The sequence below is a fragment of the Zingiber officinale genome, chromosome 11A (genome assembly GCF_018446385.1).
Source record: "Zingiber officinale cultivar Zhangliang chromosome 11A, Zo_v1.1, whole genome shotgun sequence".
NCBI classification, from domain to species: Eukaryota; Viridiplantae; Streptophyta; class Magnoliopsida; order Zingiberales; family Zingiberaceae; genus Zingiber; species Zingiber officinale.
In genome coordinates this window covers 70,195,192-70,219,708 of record NC_056006.1, presented here as the reverse complement: position 1 = coordinate 70,219,708, position 24,517 = coordinate 70,195,192, and the positions used below count along the sequence as shown (strand labels likewise).

Sequence of the window (24,517 nt, the reverse complement as noted above, 5' to 3'; positions counted from 1 at the left end):
AACAATTCATCTTGACATCAAATAGCTAACATTCCCATAAAGGCTCTCCCATGCAACAACTTTGAAGAGCTACGTGGCAAAGGGCATGCACAACATCTACAACCCAACTTGAGGGGGAGTGTTGAAAATAAAATATTAATTGCAAGCATGCTTCCCCATTTCCCCTTGATATCATTTGGGCTTCCCTAGCTTCCTTTAATGTCTTATATGTATTTCATTTAATTTTCTCTTGTTTTACATTGTATTTATAGAATCTCTTTTAAACATTTGCTCTATCAAGAAATAAAGACTCAATAGGACAAATAGTCCTATTATTTTCATCTTTTGGCTGTCTTCAAAATGTATAAACTATCAATCCACTGCAACAATTGCATATATATAATTTTAATATTTATGTAGACAAAAGATCTTTTATTACAAATGTAAGTAACATAAAGACTTAATGTTTCTAATTGTAAATTTATCATAACAAAATTTATTATGTTGAACCACCAAAATTGGAAAATAGAATTTTATTTTAATTCACAAATATTGCTTCAAAATAAGTAATTCTTATTTAATTTCGTTATTAATATATTTAAACAAAACATCAATTATAATGCTATAAATAGTTTCAACAAACATTTATTTTCAACAAATTTTATATTAAAAAATGACCTTTTTATTTTATAATTTTTAAAATACAATAATATTTAAATGGAAATAAAAGGCCATTTTAAATTTGAATAAAATTTAATTTATTGTTTTTAAACATAATTTTAGAAAAACTTAAGAAATTAAAACTTAAATGGTTAATATATTTACAAATATGAATAAATTGAATTAAAATTAATTTATAAGAGTCCAATGCATCAAACAGGCTAAAAGCTAGTAGGTAATAAAACAAAAGAAAATAATCTAATATACTAAAAATTTAAACAATCTAAAATACAAAATAATCCAAAATTTATAATAATAATTCACTATCTTAAATTATAACATAACTAGTACTTAAGTTAAAATTTTATTTTGTATTTAATTTATTGAATCAGGTTGATATATTCTGAATTTCTTACAGTAAGAAAATATGTCAATGTCACATTCCTAGTAGGGGTGTAATCAAGCCGAGCCGAGCCGAACTCTTGGATGTTTGAGTTTGGCTCATTTATAATCGAACCGAGCTCGAGTTTTATTTAATGAATATATTCATAGCTCACGAGCTTATTCGAGCTTTTATCGAGCCTAAATGAGCTTAATAAATATAAATTATAAATTTAAATATTCATTAAAAACTAAATTATATATTTTAAAAAAATTATAATATTCTTGTTAAAATTTATAATTTTATTCTAATAAATAAATTTAATATATTTGTCTATGTTTTTCATAAGTAGAGTATAAAATCTATAAATTCAATATCAAAACTATTATTTTTTTTATTTAAAAGTTGATTTATGAGCTTAACGAACATGTTCACGAGCTAACAAGCCGAACATTGTGAAACTTGAGTTTGATTTGTTTATCTTAACGAGCCTCATTAAACGAACTCAAACGAGTTTTATCGAATCGAGCTTTGAATAGCTCACGAGCGGCTTGGCTCATTTACACCCCTAATTCCTAGCAATTTGATTGATGAGATAATATGGCTAGAATGTGAGAATATGACATTTGATGAACCAAAAACAATTGATACACAAAACTTTGCTAAGTTGCTATATATTCCCCACCCTAACAGCATTTATGAATGATGTGAGTTACGATTTTGAATATGTTAATCGCCTAAGGTTCTCAGGACAGTTTTATAACTATGAAAATACATTTTGTATGGAAACAAATGTCAGCATCCAGTGCAGTAGCCTTATGTTGCTTAAAGAGGGTGTTTCTTCTCTCTGTTATATCCTTTTTGAATAAATAGGAAGGTCAATAAGCTACATCAAGAATGTTTCTTCATAAATCAAATAAAAGAGAAATATATTTTGAGACTTGAGAGCACATGTAAAAGTGTGCATTGACAGATACCTTAAGTGGGATTGACAGGTCAGCTGTCCGCATTATTGCTCCAGCAATACCATATGCATACCATGGCTGCATATTCAGCAGAAGCAAAAGGAAATAATAAGAAAAAGTTATCATATTGGATGTAATATAGTCAAAAATAAAAATCATATTATCAATCAAATGAAATACAATCCCAATAACAAAGCACCTCATGATTATGACCGAAAAAGGATCCTTTACCAAATTTTAGTAATCTATCACAAGATTTAAAGTTTGGTACCAATACTAATCTCAGTCACAGGCCAAGAAGGCAAGGTAGCATTGCAAATCCATATTAAAACACACAGCATGTCACATTAGATCTGACTCTGCAAACCTGAAGCATTTATTTTTTTGAATGAATATACCCTTTTTCTCTTCAGAGGCAGCACGTGCATGTAATGTCTCTTCAGTTTACTTTGTGTTCTGCTATTTCAACCTTCAATTACAGGGAACTCAAGTAACATAGTGTGTATCTTCTTTCATGCCAACCTAGAGATTTATCCAACTAGGTAAGATCCCAACTGAAATTTAAACAGAATAATATTACTTCTTCATACTTTGGTATTTTCACCAGTCATTAAACCTACTTTAGGATTCAGACAGCTACTAGTTTATGGAATCAATTCTCTGGTAAGGGTCCAGATGGATGCATGCATCATCTGTATGAGCAATACAAGATTGGCATTAGGTGAGAGATGAGATAGGTATATTTCACCAATGTTGACTTGATTTTACCATAGACTATTTATCAGAACACTAAGCATTATCTGTATGAGCAATACAAGATTGGCATTAGGTGAGAGATACCTGAAGGTAGTTCACAATCTAAGGATATTTGTATAACTACAGTCAATTTTCATTCAGAGAACTCCCAAAAAACAGTAGAACATTCATGAGCATAATTTGATTCTCAGAAATCAAAATAACAGTATTCAAGATTCAAACATGCAGAGACATGAAGCTGATGCGCATCAAAACTGTTTGCCAAAAAGAAGATTTACCCTGAACAGCTCCACAGGAGTAAACCATGAAATATCGTGTTCTTTGTACAGTCTGCTGAGATGTTTCAGATAAGCAACCCTACCTATAGGAACAAACTGTTCATAGTAACAGATAATTGGAAAAATAGAAGTGCGTAGTGTAATAATTATGAACTACGTATGCTTTTGGTCTGAAAAAATTGGAAGTCAAAGCACAGGCACTTGAAACTCAAACAATAAACTAGGAAATAAAAAAAACATAAAATAAAAATTAGGTAACCTTGAATATGTTCTCCTTACTCAAAGGACACAAATAAAAAGTATAAATGTTTACAAAAGAGTAATCACACATATACAAGCAAGCATTATTTGTAAGAAAGGAATATAGATTACCATAAAACAAACCAAAATCTCAATATGGGACGCATTGAATTTGTAAGATTGGTAGGATCAGAATCACAAAAAAAATATATCAAAAATACAAAATCTATAAAATAAGAAAATAAATAAATCCTTTAATCTAGAAGATAACAAAACATGAAATAAAATAGCAAAGCTAAGAATGGAGTGTTAGTTCATCAGATTATATAATTAATATAATATCATTTTGCTACTGTGCAATTCCAATGGATAATAATAATCTTACTTGAAATGGATTATACAAATCCACAAAAGGCACTTGTTAGGAGAAACAAACAATCCCAACTGTTGCCAGGAGTAGCTTAATGAAGAGTGAATAAATATGACATCTGATGGATGAAAAAAAATATAAATCTCACTTTATGGTGATGATGTAACCTAGCTGGCAGGTAAGATAAGCAGTTGATGATTGTTGATGACATTGGTTCCAATGGCAGAAAGTAAGACATACAAACGTTCATCATGGTTTTTTTTTTCAAAGTTCAGATTATTGCTAATCTGTGATTAAAGTTACTATCAACCTCATTCATGATGAGGTACACGTCTCTATCCAGAAACCTCATGGGGAGAAGTTAAGAGTAACTGTATAGTAAAAAAAAATACAAATTGTGCAATAATAGGAAGTGGAGGGATAAAATCTTACAAATATAGTGGCAAAAAATAGGTTTTTAATTCAAAATGCAACTAAAGGAAAGCATGATTAATACTAGTATGAGACTGAATTACCTAATGATTTTCCATCATTACCAATAGAAATATGCGGTATCTCCATATCATGTTTATTTCCTAGGTATTCGAACACAAAGGCATATAGGAAAGAAAAATCGGGAAAATTATCTTTTTCCCTTTTTTGAGAAAAAATATTTGGGTTTGCACAAAAATCAAAATACGATCAAGAAATGAAACAAGCAAAATGAGGATGGTGCACTATTGAACAATAAATTAAACTAGTTAAAGATGCTCAACACTTGTATGGAATTATTATTTTTCGGTATTTCAGTATATACCGAAATACCTAATATATTCTCTTATAAATAATTTATTATTCTAATTGGGTCTAAAAGTTGTATTGGGCCAAGATAAGAGACAGTAGTCCAAGCCAACTTCGTTCTCCCCTTAAGGAATTGATATAAGATATAAATTATTTACTATTCTAATTAGGCCTAAAAGTTGTATTTGTCTAAAACGATTAAATCAACTATTAAGATAAAAGTTCCTCCTTTCAAACTTTGTTCTCCATCATTGCCCACTCCGACAGCAAACCAAGCCATTCCCCTTCCCCCACCTCGAGCTTGTCAGCATCCCCTCCATGGTCGACTCCCCTCCTTGATCTCTTTCTCCTTTCCTCTTCTCAAAAACTCAGGATAGAGCAAAAGAAACAATTCTGACAATGAAACAAGGCCAGCATTGGGTTATATTTATGAAGCTATGGATAGAGCAAAAGAAACAATTCTGAAGTCCTTTGATAACAATAGAGAGAAATGTAAAAATGTGTTGGACATTATTGATAGTAGATGGGATCGTCAGCTTCATCATCCTTTGCATGCAGTGGGATACTACTTAAACCCGTATTTTTACTATCACAATCCGAAAGTTGAGACGGATACAGAAGTAACAAATGGATTGTTTGCATGCATACAAAGATTGATTCCAAGCCCTGAACTGAGGGATAAGATTATTATGGAGGAGTTGCCGGTATATAAGAACTCAGAGTCATTGTTCGACAATGAATTTGTCATTAGAGCAAGGAATAATAAAGACCAACCAATGACACCTGGTATGTATTTTGTTTCCAAAAAGTTAAATAGTTAAACTTAAATATCAAATGAAAATAGTGAAATACATTGTTTTTTCAGCGAACTGGTGGAAAATGTTTGGCAATGGTACTCCGAATTTGAAAGAATTTGCTATCAAAGTTCTTAGCCTCACATGTAATGCTTCGGGTTGTGAAAGGAATTGGAGCATATTTGAGCATGTGAGTAAATGCCAGTACATGACTACTTTCACTTTTCTTTTCAATTTATAGTTTGCTTACTCACTCTAAAAGTATGATGGTTCCGTCATATGTGGCACAGATACATTCAAAGAAAAGGAATAGACTCGATCACAAGAAACTACAAGATTTGGTGTACATGAAGTACAATCAAACACTTAAGGCTCGTGCGGTTAAGAAGGATAAAGGAGATCCTATAGTTTTGAGGAATATTGATGATTGCAATAATGAGTGGTTGACTGGAATGATGGAAGCTGGTGAGGAACCTATTTTTGATGACGATGATGACACTTTAACATGGAACGTTGTAGCAGAGGCTACTGGAGTAGAAGAAGTGACAAGACATACTAGGCAACAACAGACCTCAAACCCTATTTATAGGGGAGCTTCAACTTCAACTTCTAGAGGCAAAGGTAGGGGAGGACGAAGAGGCAAGGCAACAAGCCAAACTACTCGTACTCTACAATCACTAGCGGATGAAGATGAAGAATCTACTGACGAGGGAGAGTTTGATGATGACGTGTTAAAAGATTATTATTCGGACATTGATGAAAACGTGGAGGATGGTGATGGGGATGAAATGATTGAATTGGAAAATGATTGATCTGAGTCTAGTTTGTTTTGGAAAAATAAAATTGTCTAGCATAAGATTTAGATGTGTTGTTTTATTGACAATATTGAGCTGTTTTTATTTTTATTTTTGCTTGAAACTTTATTGTTTTAGATGTTTATATAGTTTATTATTGTTAATAGTTGATTTTTAGAAGAATATAAATATCTAATATATTTTCTATGTATTATCACCTCGTGGCCAGGCGATCGCTTTTTGTCGCCTAGGCGTTCAGGCGCTAGGCACCGACTTGTCGCCTTGGCCTCGCCTAGCGCTTTGACAACTTTGCCTAGTCCTCTTAAAAACCCTAACCCAAAACCATCTTCTCATTGCTCTTCATTCTTATTTCTCTTCATGAAGTCTTTGCCCTAACCCAAACTCGTATAAACTCCTCGATTTACTTGAAGTATTTGTTGAAGTATTCATTGTCTCCACCAAGTCTGTTCTCAGATTTCGACAAGAAAGCTAAAGGTTTGATTTTCCAACTTTTTCCTCTCTTTTTTGGATTTAGCATTGTATTTAATGGTTATGTTTCAGATCATAAATTCTTTGTTTACATGTACAATGAATCATATGAATTACTACCTTTTCCAAGATGGAGTCTAATATGCTGTCAAGTTCATCCCAAACATCAAACACAAAATCTGAAATACATAAGTCTACGGATCGAAAAGGATTAATAAAATATTCAGAATCAAAGTTTTCTATAACTCCTAAACAATCCAGGAGTATACTTTGGGACCATTGTAAAAAGGGAAAAAGGAAGTCATGTGATAGGAGCGAACAACAAATAGGGATATGCAAATATTGCAATGTTAAGATCCCAGCATTTCACGGAAGTACAAGTGAGTTAGAAAATCACTTAGTAAAGATGTGTAAGTCAAGTCCGCTCTATGAAGCGAGTAAGAATTAGAAAAGTCAACCTACATTGATGAATGAGACTATGGGATAAGAAAGTACCTTGGTTCCTCATACTTATAATCAGAAAAGATGTGAATTGAAATTGACAAGGTATGTGATTGTCGATGAAGTGTCTTTTAGGGCTATCAAAGGGTGTTGAGTTATTGCATGAATTACAACCAAGATTCAAAATTCCTAATCAAAAGAAAGTTGTAAGTATCGTTTATGATCTATTCTTAGTTGAGAAAGCTAAGATACAAAATGTGATTGGTGACCAAAGAGTAATTATTACAACTGATACATGGATATCCATTCAAAATATAAATTATATGGTAGTGATAACTTATTATTTGAATAGTGATTGGAAGTTACATAAAGAATAATTAACAACACAAAAATCACTTGTCATGTAGGGGAAGAAATTGGCAAGATGGTTGAGGTTTGTCTGCGAGAGGGATAGAAAGTCTTTTCAATTGTAGTCGGCAATGCTTCCTCTAGTGGCATTGCAATTGATTACCTAAAAAGAAGAATGAAAAGTAAAAAATTCATTGTTATTCGAAGGGAAATACTTGCACTTGAGGTGTGTATCATATACTTAAACTTAATTGTTAAGGATGGCTTGAAGGAGATTAATGTTTCAATTAAAGCTATAAGGAATGCAGTTGTTTTTATTCATTCTTCTCCATCAAGGTTCAATAAATTTAGGGAGTTTGTCATGCTAGCCAAGTTTTCTAGTACGTCAATAGTACCTATGGATGTCAAAACAAGGTGGATTGCAATGGTTGCCTTTTATGAATTATTTTCATGAAAAAGATGAAAAGGGTAAAGAAAGGATGGGGCCTCCAATTGCTAATGGTTGGGAGAAAGCAAAGGCTTTTGTACACTTTCTGAAAAAAGTTTTATGATGGAACTAAGTGCATCAAAAAGTCCTACATTCCAATTGATTTATCAGTCAATGATTGCATTACAAATTGAGATTGAGAGAAAGAGAATTGATGATTCGGATCCAACTCTTCAAAAGGTAGCATGTGCAATGAAGTTAAAGTTTGACAAGTATTGGGGAAATTGGTATAATATAAACCCTTTGATATTTATTGGGAATATTTTGGACCCGAGGAACCAGCTTCAGATGATCAAAGTCGGTGTCAAAAAATTTGGAGCTACTCCTACAAGGATCCAAGGGTTCGTTGATAAGGTCAAATAAAACTTGGTAACTTTATGGACAAAGTACAAGGGAATAAATGATATATTGAATCTTGAGAGTCAAAGTATGCAAATAGAGTGTGATGGTGAAGACGATGGTACTAGTGGCGGTGGTCTTTGTGATGAACTATTTGATGATGTGGAAGCACAAAACAAAGAATAACTTCAAGAGATATCCAATGAAGTGGATAAGTACCTAGTTGATCAAATTGAAAAACGATCTAAGCAGTCTTTTGGAGTGGTGGAGAGGAAGTAAAACTAGGTACCCAATCCTTGCAACTATTGCGAAGGATATTTTTGCAATTCCATACTCAACCATTGATAGTGAGTTCGCTTCTAGCTTGGGCAAAAGGGTTGTGGATCCTTTTAGAAGCAGTTTAAGTACTAAAATGGTAGAAGCATTAATGTGCACTAGTGATTGGCTAAGAGCGGAGTTCAGTTTTTTTTGGGAAAAATCCAACGAATGCTGACCTTAAATTATATAAGGAAATTGAAAAAATTGAAAAGAGTAAGAGTTTTTTGTTTAATTAAATTTAAATTTAAATAATAGCTATCATTGTTAATCTAATATAAAATATAATGCTTCTTTTTTACTACCGCAAATTCCATTCAAGATTGTGCCAGAGCTACTTGTTCTACATCCAAGGTTTAAAATTTCGACCCGTGCCGAGGTTTCGGTCTCAGACCGGAACGATACGGTTTCGGTATCGTATCGTACCGTGCCGATATAGTTTCGGTATTTTTTTATTTATCTATAGTAATTATAAGATAAATGTATTTATGGTGTATATAAAAATAAATTGTATATTGATTTATTATAAGTTCTCAATTATTGAATAATTTAATATTGTTAGAAAAAATAATTTAAAATAGTTTTATTTAAATAGAATTGATATATCAATAATTTAAATTAAAATGGAAGTATCTATTATAATAATAATAATAATAATAATAATAATAAATATATAAATTAATACAAGATATTACTTTATATTAATAATAATTATATAAATTAATTATTTATTCATTTAATTAATTATTAATTAAATAATATATATTTTAAATAGCAAAAAAATATCAAGTAAAAAAATTTAAAAAAATATCAGAATATAAATATAATTTATTAGAATTCTTTTAAAAAAAAATTAGAATTTTTAATTTTTTTTAGAATTTTTATTTTTTTTTAAATTTAAATGAAATTTAAAATAATAAAGAAAATATTAGAATATAAATAAGAATTATTATATTTTTTAAAAAATTTAAATTAAATTTACAATATTAATTTTTTCAGAATATTAATTAATAAAATTTATTAAATTTATTTTAATTTTAAATATATTTTTTATATATTTTATTAGGGTTTATAAAAGCCTCTTCTAAATAACCCACGTCCTCCTTAGGAATTGTTTAATTTAATTAATTAAATAAAATAAATAAATATTAAAAAAAAGAAAAAAAAATCGCGCTTACGCGAACGCCTTTGGTGCCGAAGGTGTCGCGGGACGCCACCTGAGGCGTCCCGCGTCTCCTCCGGCACGGACGGAGGCGTCCCGCGTCTCCTCCGGCGCCGCCGAGACGGGGACGCCTCCCGTGCCGGTTTCGGCCGCCCGGCGGAACGGTAAATACCGCCCGTGCCGGGCGGCACGGAACGGCATTTTACACCCTGTCTACATCCACCTCCTCTTTGGTCTAACTTGAAGAGTAAGATTATATTTATATCGCTAGTTGGATGTCCATTGAGATCAAATTATTTTTTACTTTTGTACTACGGAATAAATATGGATAACGGCTAAAAGGAACAATTCATTTTGAACAATACATATCTTTCACATACAATGATAAGAATAAGTAACCCTTTTTTTTGAATGACAATCCCCAAAAAATGTACTTCTATGTCAAAAAAAAACGTATTTGTAAAAATATTTGGAAGAAAAAAGGAAATTAAAGGCTTTTTCTTTAGCAAAATCAGTTTCTATCGGACGTTCAAAAAAAAAATTTTGTACAACAAACAAATAATAAAGTCACTAGGAGAGATAGACTAAGATGAGAGTACGTTGAAAAAATAAATCAGAGTTAAAGAGATGCAAAGAAAACATATAAAATATTATTAACCAAAAGTGATCTAAATTACTTAAGCATTATTAATGGTATGTCTTATGTGACAATCAATGACTAAGTGGTGCAATAAAACCCATATGCCTACCTTTAAAGACATAATCATGTAATCAAGCTCAATTGCCCTTAATTTGTTCGAATTGCTTATTCATGGTTATATGATAGTTCCATATAAAACAATATGTATATTTATACAAAAAAGAATTATAAGAATAGTGAAAGGGTCACTCCATCCTGAAATGGAACCACTATATTTTCATTGAAAGGGTCACTCAGTTTACATGGCAAGATTGCGTATAAAATGTAAGATTATGTATAATAACTCTCTCTTTCTATCCATATATTATTTTTTAAAATGGAACCACTATCATTATCTTGACATCAAGTTTTTACACACAATGCTTTCTATAGGATCGTGCTTATTTTGGCACAATATGTTTTCTTTGTTTCTATGTTTTCTTTGTTTCTATGTTTTTTGTTTTTGGCTAACTTTGGATTCTTAAATTGTTTTTAGCTAGACATTGTTTATTGTCAAACATTTTGTGGTGATAGTGTTTTCTTCAGCTATTATATGTATTCATGAAAATATGTTTCTGCAAGAACCATGTTTTAACTTCGTTTTTTGATATAATGCTTTGCTTATCATTTATTGTTGTCAATTATCAGATTACTAGAATCACGCTAGATAGAAGATGTCTCAAAAAGGAGGGAAACACTCACAAAGTCAATTTCCCTCATTTCTCTCATATCTTCCATATTAGTAATCAAACGTTGAAGTACTTGGTGAACACTTTTGATGATGTGAAGTTTGCATGCAGTAAGCTTTTTTGAGACCATACAACAACAAGAGTTATTAGAAAATTGAAATACTTATGCAATGATATCTAATATGATGATCTCACCATATTGATTTCAAGCAGCTTTTGTTTTGTTCACTGATGCATTTAATGTAAAATGGTTTTGACTTTTAACATTTTGATATTAACATCTTATGCATGCTCTACCTCATGTATTCTTAACAGTCAAATGCTTGATGCTCATTTTTTATTTTTGATACTGGAGGACATGGACATGCAAGTTAAGTCCTCTCCACCATCCACTCAGTCAACTACCATAAACAATGATACTGCTATAATTCATTTAGGAAGATGATCTACATATTCATAATTGTTGACTTTATAAGTTCTCATTGATGGATATCTTATCTTAAAATTATTAAAAGTCACATTATCCTCATCCTTAGCCAACCCCACCTAGTGGGATAAGGCTTGGTTGTTGTTGTATATTATCCTCATCTTGCTTCTACTTCTATAAGTGTACCTATTGTTTCCTTTTGTAATCAATACTTTAGTTCTTCCTTTTGTAATCAATACGTTAGTTGTTATTAGTCATTGTTTGTGTTTTTCTAGATCTTATTGTTTTTTTGTTGTCCGTTTGTTCATGCCTTGTTATTATGAACAGGGAGTATTGCATGTGGCTTCTGGATTGATTGTATCTGGTTCTTGGTATCAAAGAGATTTTCGGTATAGACAATATTGTAAAACAATATCGTACTGAAAATTTCGGTATCCATATGAAGAGTATGGAATTCATATCATATCGAAAATATGGTATACAGAAGTTTCGGTATATCATAGCGAACTAGCCTAAGCCGGCCCACACCAAAATAACAAACCATCCTTAGGCAACTTGAATTGAAAACGCCTGAAATAACCCGTGGATGATATTTGCTGCCAAACCCTTGGAATTAAGAATCCGTACCTTCAAGCTGATTGAACCGAATGCTTTTATCGAGCTGCCCAACTGATCCCGACAATTTGGAGAAGTAGCCATATTTTGGATCATATAATGCAGACCGAATGAAGTCGCGGACCTGCGGGAGGATGTAAAAGATCCGCCAAAAAGAGAATCGAAGAAGGAAGCAAAGAAGCACTCACAAGAATGGGCTTATCGCCGACGATACTGGTGGAGAAGAAAGACTCCGATCGCCAGAGAAGCTGCCTCTTGACAACAACTGCGAGTAATGAAGGAGTAGTGGTGTTAGAATCTAAAAAGAGATGCGAGGAGGAGATGCAGAGGCGGTACTTTCGGCCGCTCGTAGCTTGGAGAATGCCATCGGCCGAGCGAGCGGAACGGCGAAGGTGGCCGCGTCGAAGATCTAAAGAAGGTTTACTTGAGGGTTTTTCGGGTTTTTCAAAATCCATCGTCGGGTGATGGCAACGTGGGCCGAGATCAGGAAACGCCCTTTTAACAGATTGGCTTTAGCAAGGCCCATAGTTGGACTTAAAAAGTTATCTCAACGCGCACTGTGAGCAGATTTTAGGAGAATATTCAAGTGATGTCTATGATTTGCCTCAAAACTCTTTTTTTTTTTTTTGGGCCTTTTTCTTTTTCGATTTGCCGTGTCGCAACCATGGCCACCGTGAGGGTTCTCCTACGCCGAGGCTCTGCCGCCGGACGCGGTTTTCTCCCCACCTATGCGCCACCGCCCACCGCTGCGTACCCCACGGCAACGCGTCTCCTCCAGGCGCAGGCCCACTCCTCCCAGTCTGATTCCGCGGCGGCCAAGCCCGGGCGCACCAAGACCTTCGCCATCTACCGATGGAATCCTGATCATCCCGAGAAACCTCAGCTCCAGCAATACGAGATCGACCTCGGCGGGTGCGGCCCCATGGTCCTTGATGCCCTGATCAAGATAAAAAATGAGATCGACCCTTCCCTCACCTTCCGTCGCTCCTGCCGCGAGGGCATCTGCGGGTCCTGCGCAATGAACATCGACGGGGACAATGGGCTTGCCTGCCTCACCAAGATCTCGTCCTCTGCCGGTGCCAGCACGATCACGCCGCTGCCGCACATGTACGTTATCAAGGATCTTGTGGTGGACATGACGAACTTCTACAGCCAGTACAAGAGCGTGGAGCCATGGCTTAAGAGGAAAGACCAGCCTTCTACCCCAGGGAAGGAGATCCTGCAGAGCAAAAAGGATCGCGCCAAGCTGGATGGTATGTACGAGTGTATCCTTTGCGCCTGCTGCAGCACCTCCTGCCCTAGCTATTGGTGGAATCCTGAGACCTATCTCGGACCGGCTGCTCTCCTCCATGCCAACAGGTATGACAACTTGTTTCATTTGATTCCTTAAATCTTTCCGCTGCCTTATATTTATTTATTTATTTATAATTTTCAAGTTGCTAAAAGATTGAATCTTGTAACGAGTAACTTAAACACCATGTTTTCTTAATGGCTGATCTATGCAAATGGTATGGATGAATTTCTATATTTTAGATCATGTTGTTTTCAGGTATGTTAATGATATCAATAAATCAACTGTAGGTTTGAATATCTGATGATCATTTAGAAATTCATGGTTTGCCTTCTCAAGGAATTGTTGGAAATAACCAATAGGTGGAATAGAGATATCTAGTGGATGAGAAATTAATATCTTAAACTATTTGAGTGGTAGAGAAAATTGTGATATTCATCAGTTTGAACTAACTTGATTGGACGAGGGAATGAGTTTATTCCTCATCGACATTGTGCGCCAATGTTAGTTTGCATTAGACTAAAGTCAAGGGGCTTCTAAGACATGCGCGTTAACTGTGCATAAAAGAATGATAGTGTCATTCAACACTACTTGAAGCAGTGTTGTTCAGCATTTGCTTGCACGAGGTTGAACGACATCATGGGAATAGTCTGTCCAAATTGGCTCCTTTTGGTTGAGAAAAAAGAAGAAAATAAAAGTTGTATTTCACTCATTAATGGAAATATTGCATTCACAATGGTTCATACTACATGTTCATTGTATATATAAATGATCCAATACCATTCTCTCAAATCGCTCAATTCTTAAGTTGTATTTTGTCCTCTCAAGCTCCTATCCTCCACTTCTCCTCTCTAAAGGGTTCGAAGGCTTTCAAAGTTCACTAGGGCTCAATTAAATATAGGCTTTCAAAGTTTACTAGGAACCTACACTCAACCATAGTGAACTTAACAATAATAGTTGAAACAATAGAAAACTTGTTATCACATTTTGAACTCGTATATTTTGTTGTTTTGTTTCTTTTGAGACCATCCAGATCAACATTCATCAAGACCAACGTTTGTTATATTTGTAGGTGGATACAGGACAGCCGAGATCAGTACACGAAGGAGCGACTGGATGCTGTAAATGATGAGAAATGCTCATATTCCACACACTCATGGTAACTGTACTGCCTGCAAGGACTGAATCCTGCAAAGCAAATTGAATCAATCAAGAAGCTTCAGCTTCAGTGAACTGCGCCGCCTGCCTACTCCAAGAGATCAAATTTTGCAAAACAAATTCAATCCATGAAGAAACTTCAGCTGCAATTTTTTCCCACTGAGATGCCATTTGTTCCTTCTTGTGATTCAAAATAAAAGCCCATCATTGGCATATGATGTTTTGCAGGACGTCACAACTGTTTCAACATTTGTTAATTGCATGCCTTGTTATGGGCTCTATTTATCAATGACACTGCATTTGATTTGCGTAACATCAAGTCCAATGTTATTTTGAAGTGTAGGATATATTGCATTTGCATTCAGTAGTATAATTTATGCTTTTATTAATTTGTTATCATTCATAAGCTAGTTCGAGGAAACTATTATCCATTAGAAAAATGCAAGTGTTTGAAACTAATAATACTTCGGATTCAAATCCGAACTGTCACATGTTATTTTTTGTCAGTTCACCTGACTATTTGCAGTGCCCAAAATCTAGTTGCAATTGTAGTTTTTTTTTTTTTTTTTGAAGATAGAAATTAAAGAAGCCTTAAGTTTTTTTTAATTGACACCATATAACCAATTTATATCGATTAAAGTGATGAGATCAACCTCGTTGAAAATTTCTCATTGATGATCATTTATCAGTTCAGTATTTTTAATCAACTGTCCATTAAAAAAATCTCTTAACCATTGAAGTTTAGAAATGGGTTTAATATTCATGTGGCTGGGGTTAAGAGGACACATTTGCGTCTTTCTTATTATTGTTACCTTAAAAACCATAAATTGTTCATTATTATGGAAACAAATCGGGGTACAAAGATACTTTTCACACTTCTTTTTACCGGTCGATACAACTTTGGTGTTTTCACCTAGGATCATTCTTGTCTATATTACGGAAATCATATACTTAATAACTATCTGGAAGTAGCACCTGTAGCAGACATTCTCAAGAAGGTGGTGTGTTTTATGTCCTTATTTTTAAAGCTATATATATTCTCTGATTCAGCTGCAATCTCAAGTTTTCTCTTATAGCTTAATATGATCCCTGGTTCCAGTGCAATCTCAAGTTTTCACTGATCTTATAACTTCACATGATCTCTGATTCCACTGCAATCTCAAGTTTTCTCTTAATCTTGTTTTCTCTTCCAACTGATAAATTATTCCTAGCCTTTGACAAATCCATCTATTTTTTTTTTATATGCCACTCCTTCCTGCTTTCTTTATTATATAAATCCCCTACAAGGTCCCTAGCAAAAGCAAAACGGATAATAGGCGTCTACCAACAGGCTGGTAGATCGAAATCCAGCTAACTGTAAGAATGAACATCTACAAAGAATGAAACAACTGACGGCTGTAATTTAAAAAGAGAGTGCGCGCAACACTACAAGCAATGAACGTAAAAGCAACAAGGCTGCCCATTGTTGATGAAGTATATGATCCATATGTATGAATGTTGAGCACAATGATACAGGGACTTTCGCCATCAGAAGAATCTGAGATTTCAAAGAATGCGACGTTGATTTCAGCAGATGTTTCTTTTGGCATTCGAAGGTACAGAGTCTTCAAAGGCTAAAATGGATATCCAATTTCAGATGCCACGACTCAACGAACTTAAGATTACAATGTTGCAGCTTGTTGGCACTTGAGTTTTATTTCTAAACTATACAACACAACATCCTGGCCTAAAATCATTTTGATGATAGGGGCAAGTGCTGTATAAATCATTCAGTGTTGCTTTCTTCGGTTCTTAAATAGAAAGCAAGTCCATCAGAGCAAGGATGAATGGCGTGTTATCTGGCAAAGTACAGGTACAATGTTTTTGATACAGAAAGCTGGTTACTGCAAACATACCAAAGTAACATATTGTTGACAATTTATAGCTCATGCAGCCAAAAAAAAAAGGATGCATAAGCAAGATAACCTTTTAAAATAAATTAAAGTAAAACAATGGTAGTTTCCACTATTGGTAGTGACCTTAAAGCTCCAAATGACATTAGTTTATGCACAAAAAGGTCATTCAAATTTAATTTGTAATTTGTACAAAGAAAATCACTTTGTAAAAAAAATAATAAATCAATACGATCACTGCAATTTAATTGAAGATAGCTCTAACAGTGCACAAAACCAATTATGCAATAAGTTCACTAGATCCATAAGATTCTACAATAAACACCACCTTTATCTAGACACCCAAGTACTTCAATGTGACAACCTCCTATAATAATCTACATAAAATTGTATAATAGCAAACTAAAATTAGCTAAATCATATAAATCCCAATGTTCGACCTATAACACAAAAAATAAATACATCTAAATTATCCTAATGATTTGTCACGCAGTAAATATTGTGTAAATGAATGCATAAGAATTAGCAAAAGAAACTAGTAGTAGTTACAAAGTGTTTTTGTGCAAAGATAGAATTCAAGGCATTACATGTAATTGAGTTGCATAGTGAATAAAGAGTAGCATCAATCTACAGGTGTTGAGTCTCATATAGAATCAAGAGTAGCATCAAAACGATTGACATATTAGAGTTTCAGTAGGCAATTTTTGTACGTCTATGTAGTAAATTTCTTGACTATGATGAGAAAATTATCAAGGATGAGAAAACTATCTGAAGTTGCATATTTTTTAGAGTGTTAATAACTCAAGTTTTGACAAGCAATAACCATTGTGGAAACCTAGTTTTGATTAATACACTGAAGTTTTTACTGAAGGCAGAGAAGATAATTAGTACAGCAATAAATGGAAAGACAATAATTCACTATTTATAGATGAGTTCATGCTTAGAAGAAAAATGGGCTTTGGAATCCTTTTTGAAAGAAGGTTTTATTCAGGATAATGCATTAATGGAGCAATACATAAAGATGGGTTTTCAGCACGAGTTAGTATTCTCATTCCAAGAAAGTCAAGGGTATAGCCAATTAGCGATTACACTGTGGAACCAACAATTGTGGAAAGTGCTCAGCAATTTTTTCAAGTAAATAATAATAATAATTTCTAAATGAAAGAAACACGAGCGCCCTTTAATGATTTGATTAAGGTATGCTGGATAAAAGTGTTTTCCTACAAGAGAGGAGAAGAACAAGGAGAGAAGAAAGCATAACAAAGATGACTGTGTTAATCATCTTCAGTGTGGATTATCTATCAGTGTTACATCATCATTTGTCCTGAAACACATATGAGGAACTATTTTTTAGGAAAGATTATTTCTGCACAAGAGAAACACAAAAGTAAATGAAGAATAGAAGCTATGATGGAAATATATGGTCAAACCAAAGGGCACAAACATCTCTATAACAAGATGGGAAAACAGAAGCAAAGATGGGTAAAAGAATCAGAAAAGGATGAAACTGAACCATGAAATGAAGCTTAATCACCATGAGTAAACAAAATGATAGAGAAAACTGAAAAGAAACCCATCTACAATAACAGTCCAGTGATAAGTTTGCCGCTCAGTGATTACACCCTTTGTTCTAGACAACAACATGTAGACTTATACTGAAAGAATTCTTGTAGAGTATTAAAAACCAAAGAAGTTCAACATTCCCAACATCTGTTCACAAGATTCAACATTGAATGACACCTGGATGCTTTATGAACAAGGCATTATGAAGACAATAAGTCTTGGATCAGAGAAGGTCCCAACTAGAATAAGAGCACATAGCTAACACCACAGATCGAAGACACAAAATTCTAGTTGTTTGTCATGTTGAACTTTTCAATGAACGATTATGTGTAGCAGTGGACAAAAGTAAAGGAGCAGAATAAACCTTAGAAACAAGCCTCATGGAACGCCTAGGCAGAACAATAGCACCAGACAACATTTTCTTTGCTGAACTTCTACTGTTTCTCAATTTTGTGACTGTCTCCTCACTCATGATTTCACTACAAACATGGTGCCTCTTAACATGGGGCTCCTTGGGATTCTCTAAGTTGTTAGATCTCTTAGTGTTGGCTGAGGTTGATAGGATTCTAGAGCATCTGCATGTTAAACCTCATTTTAATTGACTAGACGTTATGTGGAATATATATACAAATTGAGCTTTAATGAAGCAGAAGTTACTCTGAAGCATCCTTTTCCCCCATTGGTGTGCTATGACCCTGCTTCAAAAGGCACAATTTAGCTTACAGACATGGAAACAGCCACTATCTTCTTCTGTGTACAAAATATAAAATATAGTAGCATGTTTTGCAATTCACTCCAGTATTAATGTTATACAATGAAGAATTCTTTTTACAGTTGTACTGGCTAGTAAGAGTGCATCTTAATCCTTCGTACCATTGTCTGAAATGAATTTGCAGATATTTTTTTTATGAAAAGCTAATCTAGGATCATTACTCATAATACTCCACTAAATTCTAAAGCTTTTATGTGATATGGATTTACAGATTTCTTCTGAAATCCTATAGACCTAAAAGGTATAAAAAGTAGTGTATTTATTGTAAGAAAATACCAATTACCGATTCATCTTGAGACATTGATATCGGTTCCTCAGGAACCAAAGTTTCACAATTACTGCATGATTGCCGACAGAAAGGAAGATCTGCTGTCCCCACTTCCGATTGTGCATCAGCCATTGGACTATCTAGTATCATCTGTCCACTATGTTGACAAGAATTTGACAATCTCCCATGAAAAATTGTGTTGTCTGGCTGCTCATTTTTAAAACCTGTAAAGGACTCACTTGCTCCCCCATGATTTTTTTGATGGACATAGTCAAGTGTGTCTATATTATCTGATATTTCTTTCCTTGTTGTAAGGTTATCTTTGTCAGCAACATCAGATACTGTATCATATAGAGTTTCAACTTCGACGCCAACTGTAACAGGATTATTGACCCCATTGTCCATGTTAGAAACTGATTGAAGAGGCATGACAGGTAGTGATGCATTACTCCTGACCATTGCAAATGAAACAATAGCAGTCTCTTGCCCTTCAGGGGGGCATGATGCCATGTGGGATGCCAAGTGGTTTTGCACCGTGTATGCTGCACAGGAAGATGAAACTACCTGATTTTCCTCCAAAAATCCCAATGACCCAACCGGGACAGTGTTTGATACTAAAAAAAAAGATCCAGATGTCGCTGCAGTGGTATCTGGTGGATAAGCCTCAGAATTGCTGTTCTCGCTGACAACAGAACTCAATGATGAATTTGTACAACCAGTGTTCTTCTCAACTTCAATGCCATTAAGGTTCATCCCAGTGTCAACTGATGGTGTAATTTTCATATGTTCATCAACTTCTGGTGAATTACTGATATATTCAGGAGGAGCCATTGACTCATGATATTGTGTATTCTGATGAACACAGACATTTTCTTTTAAGCTATTGATCAATTCCAGTGGGCTAGAATTCAAGTCAACAAATAAATCTATTCCACCTTCTGACATCACAAAAAATTGAAATGGAGGACTTCTGGTAGAAATTTCATTGCCAGAAACAAGTGCACTTTCCATTGAGTACTCATGAGGTCTACTATGTCCACATGGAACAGCACCCTGAATACACTTCTGCTCTGCATTACCAGGAAACAACTACATGTTAGATTCAATTCTAATACCACATCTTTGCACCTCAATCAAGAAGTTGGTTCATTCTAATTTCTTGGGTTTCAGTAACAATATGAGATCTCATCCCCATGTTACACTATTGGGAAGTAGAACAACTAAAAGTTTCCGTACCTTTACTATTGACAGGCCATAATGGGCATAACACTTTTGTTACAGTTTCTGGCTGCATGAAAACAGAAGCCTTCATGTAAAGTGAACAAAGATAAAGCCCTAAATGAATCACACAAGAAAAGGTCACATGGAAAGTATAACAATCAGAAAGCTAATATGTACCTTCTCATTCATAATACTGTCTGTGGGACCGTTAATTTCACTCTTACTACCAAGCTGACAGAATAGTCGCCTGTTACCTGGAATTTCAATAGCATCAATAGACCACGGATGCATACCAACCTTAGAATAATTCATCTTCCACATACTTCAAGTATGGTAATATTGATAAATAATGATACCTATTCACCGTATATTTCAAAGCTTGTTGGTTTTTACCTGTGGTTAATTCATCAGGGCAAGGAACTGTTTTTTTAGTGATTGGTTCAGATGCAAATAGCTTCTTAGAAGATCCATCCATAAAATTAACTGATTTCTCCAGTGAATCTGCCAAAACAGCATTTCTTTTCTGCAAAAAGAAAAAATTAGAACAGCTATTGTACCTCATTCACTGTACAAATAGACTGCAACCAAGTTGAGAAATTATGGATAAATGTACTTCACTCACTCAGATTCTACCTGAAAGTGTGAAGCCAAAGAGTTGGCCAATATAGCATGACTCGTATTTGCAGGAAGATCATGTTGTTTACACAATTGTTGAAGCTCCTTTCGTGACATTTTGAGATAGAAGTCTAAATTCTCTCGGAATCCCATGATCTCAAAGCTTACAATTCAAAAGTCTCCAAAAATCCTGTTTTTTTTTTAATGTCAAACAGAAATAAACAACAAAATCACAATGTGTATAGGAAAAAAGGCATACACAAAAAATAAAGACAAAGCAATAAGTTGATAAATGATTCCATAATCATACCAAGGAAAAAGGCAAAAGCACAAGAAATGACGTTCAGCTATCGGGCATGAGAAAATAAGATCAATGTACTACCATATATTGGTCATAGCGTAACATAAATGAGCACAAATATCACCAACATAAGTACAATAATTGTTTTTGTGTGATGAAATCGACAGACGAATAACAACAAATTATCAACATAGTATACGTTATATACAATATTAGATGTAACAAGTTAAGCATATTAGAGCATATACAATCGTTGGAGCTCTTAGAGAGCTCCTTCGTTGCCACAACCCCACCACGTCAAAAGTAAAAAACCCCACACATCTCTCCACTATCAAAAAAAACCTCTCAACAACTCCTTCATGGGTCCCACACTTTTCATTATATATATTTCTCATCTCTCCTTCATATTTTACATTATATATAATTAAATTTTTATTAAATTTAAATCCATAAATTACTAACATGAAATAACATTAATAATTAAAAAATAATTTAATACTAAAAATAAATTATTAAAAAAATATTTTTAAAAAAATATTTTTAAAAAAATATTTTTAAAAAAATACTTCAATATTAAAAAAAAATTGAAGAAGCGGCTCCATAAATATGGAGCCGCTTCTTCAAAAAACACTAAGGAGCTCCCTCCCATAGTGGGAGGGAACACCCTCCGCGTTGCCACATCACAATGGGATCTCCGATGCCCTTAGTGTTATGCCTAAATTTTACATAAAACTAATTAAGGGCAATAGCATACATGAGTTGTGTCTTTGTAGATCAATAATACAAGATTCCATTCTTAACAAAGCATCTCTACATCCATATCTAGACTGGACCCAATAAAAGGAGCGCACATTTTTTAATAATAAATATTAACAGAATTACAGAAAAGAAAGTCAAATAAAAAAGGAAAAAGAGTGACAAAGAAAGAGAGAAAAGAAGCCAAAAAAAATACTTTCAAGTTTCCCCTATCCTCCCTTCTCTATCTCAAGCGTTATTAGTATTCAAATTTCATCAACTTTTATTTCTTTTTATTTTCACCCATTTGTGTGGATGTTGTAAATGAGATTAGGTATACTTTATCTAAATTCCAACATCCATTCTTCATGTAATAAAAATTACAATTGCCTGTCATTTCCCCTAGGTTAAAGTGGATGTTTAGAACTCTAATCTCACTTAGTTTTGTAAAACATTTCTTAATCCATTGCAACTCCGAAGAGATAGATTTTTAGTCTTTGTTCCTTTTAAGTATTCTCTTTCTCATGAGTGATGCTATATCTTTAATTAATCGCTCTATCTAGTTCCTTGTTTTTTATAAAATACAAGTCTTTACTCAATCTTCAACCAATATTAACTCAATCTTCAATTGCAAAAACATCATATGCATAATCATTATTATCCACTTGAACCTTAGGAACACGCATAACCATCTCAAAGGCAACACATGCACTACATTGGTTGAACATCCCATTCAACCTTAGGCATCACATGATTACAACCTATGTGGAACCAAGACATCACCATTAGAGGCACAATAACTCTTCTCTTTGATTGGAGCCCTCATCAACCAAGGCCTTGGTTTGATCCAGAACTTAGCTGAACATACTCCTCCTGCATAAGGGCAGTGGATCCAATCTCAATTAAACAAAGGTCACTCTCCACAACATTAAAATCCTGCTCCAATCAAAAGGGGGAGGGAATGAGGAAATCAAATGTGGGAGATGGATATAATTTGGCATTACACCCTAATGGGGATCTTCTATTCTACCTTTCTCACTTTCTGCTCGATACAGAATACCAGAGATGACAACATCACCTTCTGCTCACTGCCTAAATTAGATGATATCGTGGAGCTTCAACAACCCCACAAAAACCTCTGTAATCAACGAACAAGAGGATGAGACCAGATTCTCAAATACAGGACAAAAACACATCAGGAGTTTTTCTCGACTTACCAAACTATTGCTCAGTGAGGGTGTTGAAACATGAAAGGTTACTGCTTGAGCGCATAAGTACTCTCACACTGCGCTCTATTTTTCTCACTCTCGGTTGACGGAAACGAAGCTGCAACCTCGGCACTTGACGAAGAACAGAAGAGAAGCCGGACAAAAGGAGTTCGGTTCGAAGGGCGGAGGCGATGCTACTCGAGGATAGGGGAGAAGAGGATATCGACTCGAGGGATCGCCGCTTCGCTCCACTGGACTCTGCTCGGAATGGGAAGAGGAAGCGGAAGGTGGAATCAGCAAAGAGCCGTTTCTGCTTAAGAAGGGAGAAAGGCGACCGACGTCTGATTTTCCAGAGGGGTAAATAATCGCCGTTCTCTCGACCGCCCGGAGAAGAAGCGAGAGTGAAGGATCTGCTCGGGAAGTCTGGCCAGCGACGCATAGACCGCTTATCGAGGATCACAAGGACAGCAACAAAAGCAAAACCTAGAGAAAAACCACACGAATCAGAGCTAAGTCAGCTCAGAGCTGCTCATCTCAATCGACCCGAAGCAATCGCCAAACCCGAACACACAAAGATCCCACGGAAAGATGAATAACGAGAAGGAGGAGAAAGGCGACGAAGCTTGGAAGAACAGTACCTCGTCGACGCTGTGAGCCACCGGAGCTCCGTTCCTCAGCCGACAGAGACTGCAAGGCGAGAACGAGTGATTCGTTTCGTTTTGCTTTCCCCCAATCGGGGTTCGAGAGAATCCAAACCCGCAGAAAACCGATCGGATCTTGTTTACAGTACAGGCCCATTTAAACTATTACAACGGCCCACAAAGGCAATTGACAGTTCACCGGCTGTGCCTGTGATGCGACTTAAAGCGGCAGGGACGATTGAGATTCAACGACCTATGCCCTCCATTCCTTCCGAACTAAGTAAATTTCGATATTACCCATATAACATATCAAATTTGGTAATGTCCAAATTATACTGAACTTAGAGAATTCCAAATAATTCTAAATTAATCTAATTCTGAAAAAAAAAATGTATTTATGTCTTGGATCTCAATTTGATAACGTAAATTAAAAAAAATAATTAAATTGAGACTACATCTTTTAATTTTACTCTAAAAACTAAAAAATTCACATTGAGAACTTAGATTTAAGGGTATAAATGAATCTACACTTGAAAATTTAAGTGTAATTTTTTTAAAAACAGGAAAGTTCTAAGAACTCTGTACTAGTTAATAAGTATCATTATCTTATATCTTATTATAAGGAGTTTGTGATAAATTTAATTAATCAAGTCTTACAAATTTAAAAATTCATTACTCTCAATTTATATTATTAAATTTAAATATAATAGTATAAATACATCTAGGAGATTTTCTAAAAGTACTTTTTAAGTCCATTAATTAGTTGAATCTATATAGAGAGGTGTTTTGAAAATATAGTTCATGATTTGAATATTATAAAAAAATGACTACGGGATTTAGATAATATCAAAATTTATTTACGA

At 34.4% G+C, this 24,517-nt stretch overlaps 3 protein-coding genes across 13 annotated transcripts in view; 1 reads left to right on the top strand and 2 right to left on the bottom strand.

The window, feature by feature from the left end:
- LOC122031766 overlaps positions 1 to 12,445 on the bottom strand; it is a 34,756-nt gene extending 22,311 nt beyond the window's left edge. For all 5 annotated transcript variants that reach the window (XR_006125855.1, XM_042590896.1, XM_042590898.1 and 2 more), the window contains exons 1-5: positions 12,326 to 12,445; positions 12,178 to 12,254; positions 12,002 to 12,113; positions 3,021 to 3,103; positions 1,999 to 2,064 (exon numbers count right to left, since the gene is read on the bottom strand). Coding sequence is in view for 4 of the 5 variants with exons in the window: in XM_042590896.1 (XP_042446830.1) it covers positions 1,999 to 2,064; positions 3,021 to 3,103; positions 12,002 to 12,113; positions 12,178 to 12,254; positions 12,326 to 12,356 (369 nt within the window). In the remaining variant the exon portion in view is untranslated. The remainder of the gene's footprint in view (positions 1 to 1,998; positions 2,065 to 3,020; positions 3,104 to 12,001; positions 12,114 to 12,177; positions 12,255 to 12,325) is intronic.
- Positions 12,446 to 12,551: 106 nt separating this feature from the next.
- On the top strand, positions 12,552 to 14,443 carry LOC122032672 (succinate dehydrogenase [ubiquinone] iron-sulfur subunit 2, mitochondrial-like). Its single transcript, XM_042591989.1, has 2 exons — positions 12,552 to 13,348; positions 14,353 to 14,443. Exons 1-2 carry the CDS (start codon positions 12,579 to 12,581, stop codon positions 14,441 to 14,443), a joined length of 861 nt encoding a protein of 286 aa, XP_042447923.1. The 5' UTR covers positions 12,552 to 12,578.
- A 1,366-nt stretch (positions 14,444 to 15,809) lies between these two features.
- Positions 15,810 to 23,775, bottom strand: LOC122031079. Of its 7 annotated transcripts, none has more exons than XM_042590139.1 (10): positions 23,652 to 23,775; positions 23,023 to 23,496; positions 20,788 to 20,959; positions 20,548 to 20,677; positions 20,332 to 20,408; positions 20,170 to 20,221; positions 18,949 to 20,003; positions 18,551 to 18,588; positions 18,258 to 18,468; positions 15,810 to 16,321 (listed from the first exon to the last, which is right to left on the bottom strand). In XM_042590139.1, exons 3-10 carry the CDS (start codon positions 20,920 to 20,922, stop codon positions 16,319 to 16,321), a joined length of 1,701 nt encoding a protein of 566 aa, XP_042446073.1. In that variant the 5' UTR covers positions 20,923 to 20,959; positions 23,023 to 23,496; positions 23,652 to 23,775; the 3' UTR covers positions 15,810 to 16,318. The 7 variants fall into 7 exon arrangements, 5 of the variants coding, with proteins under 5 accessions (XP_042446073.1, XP_042446072.1, XP_042446074.1 ...); XM_042590138.1 differs by having other exon boundaries at positions 15,810 to 16,276; XM_042590135.1 differs by lacking the exon at positions 15,810 to 16,321 and having other exon boundaries at positions 18,053 to 18,468.
- Positions 23,776 to 24,517: the final 742 nt, after the last annotated feature.

Bases quoted from the DNA above. Each gene is read 5' to 3' on its own strand.
- LOC122032672 (XM_042591989.1), top strand. From the start codon at position 12,579: ATGTCTATGATTTGCCTCAAAACTCTTTTTTTTTTTTTTGGGCCTTTT. The intron at 13,349-14,352 runs GTATGACAACTT...TTATATTTGTAG, and splicing joins GCTCTCCTCCATGCCAACAG to GTGGATACAGGACAGCCGAG.
- LOC122031079 (XM_042590135.1), bottom strand. From the start codon at position 20,922: ATGGGATTCCGAGAGAATTTAGACTTCTATCTCAAAATGTCACGAAAG. The intron at 20,678-20,787 runs GTAGAATCTGAG...TTCTTTTTGCAG, and splicing joins CTTTGGCTTCACACTTTCAG to AAAAGAAATGCTGTTTTGGC. The intron at 20,004-20,169 runs GTACGGAAACTT...CTGGTAATGCAG, and splicing joins ATGGCCTGTCAATAGTAAAG to AGCAGAAGTGTATTCAGGGT.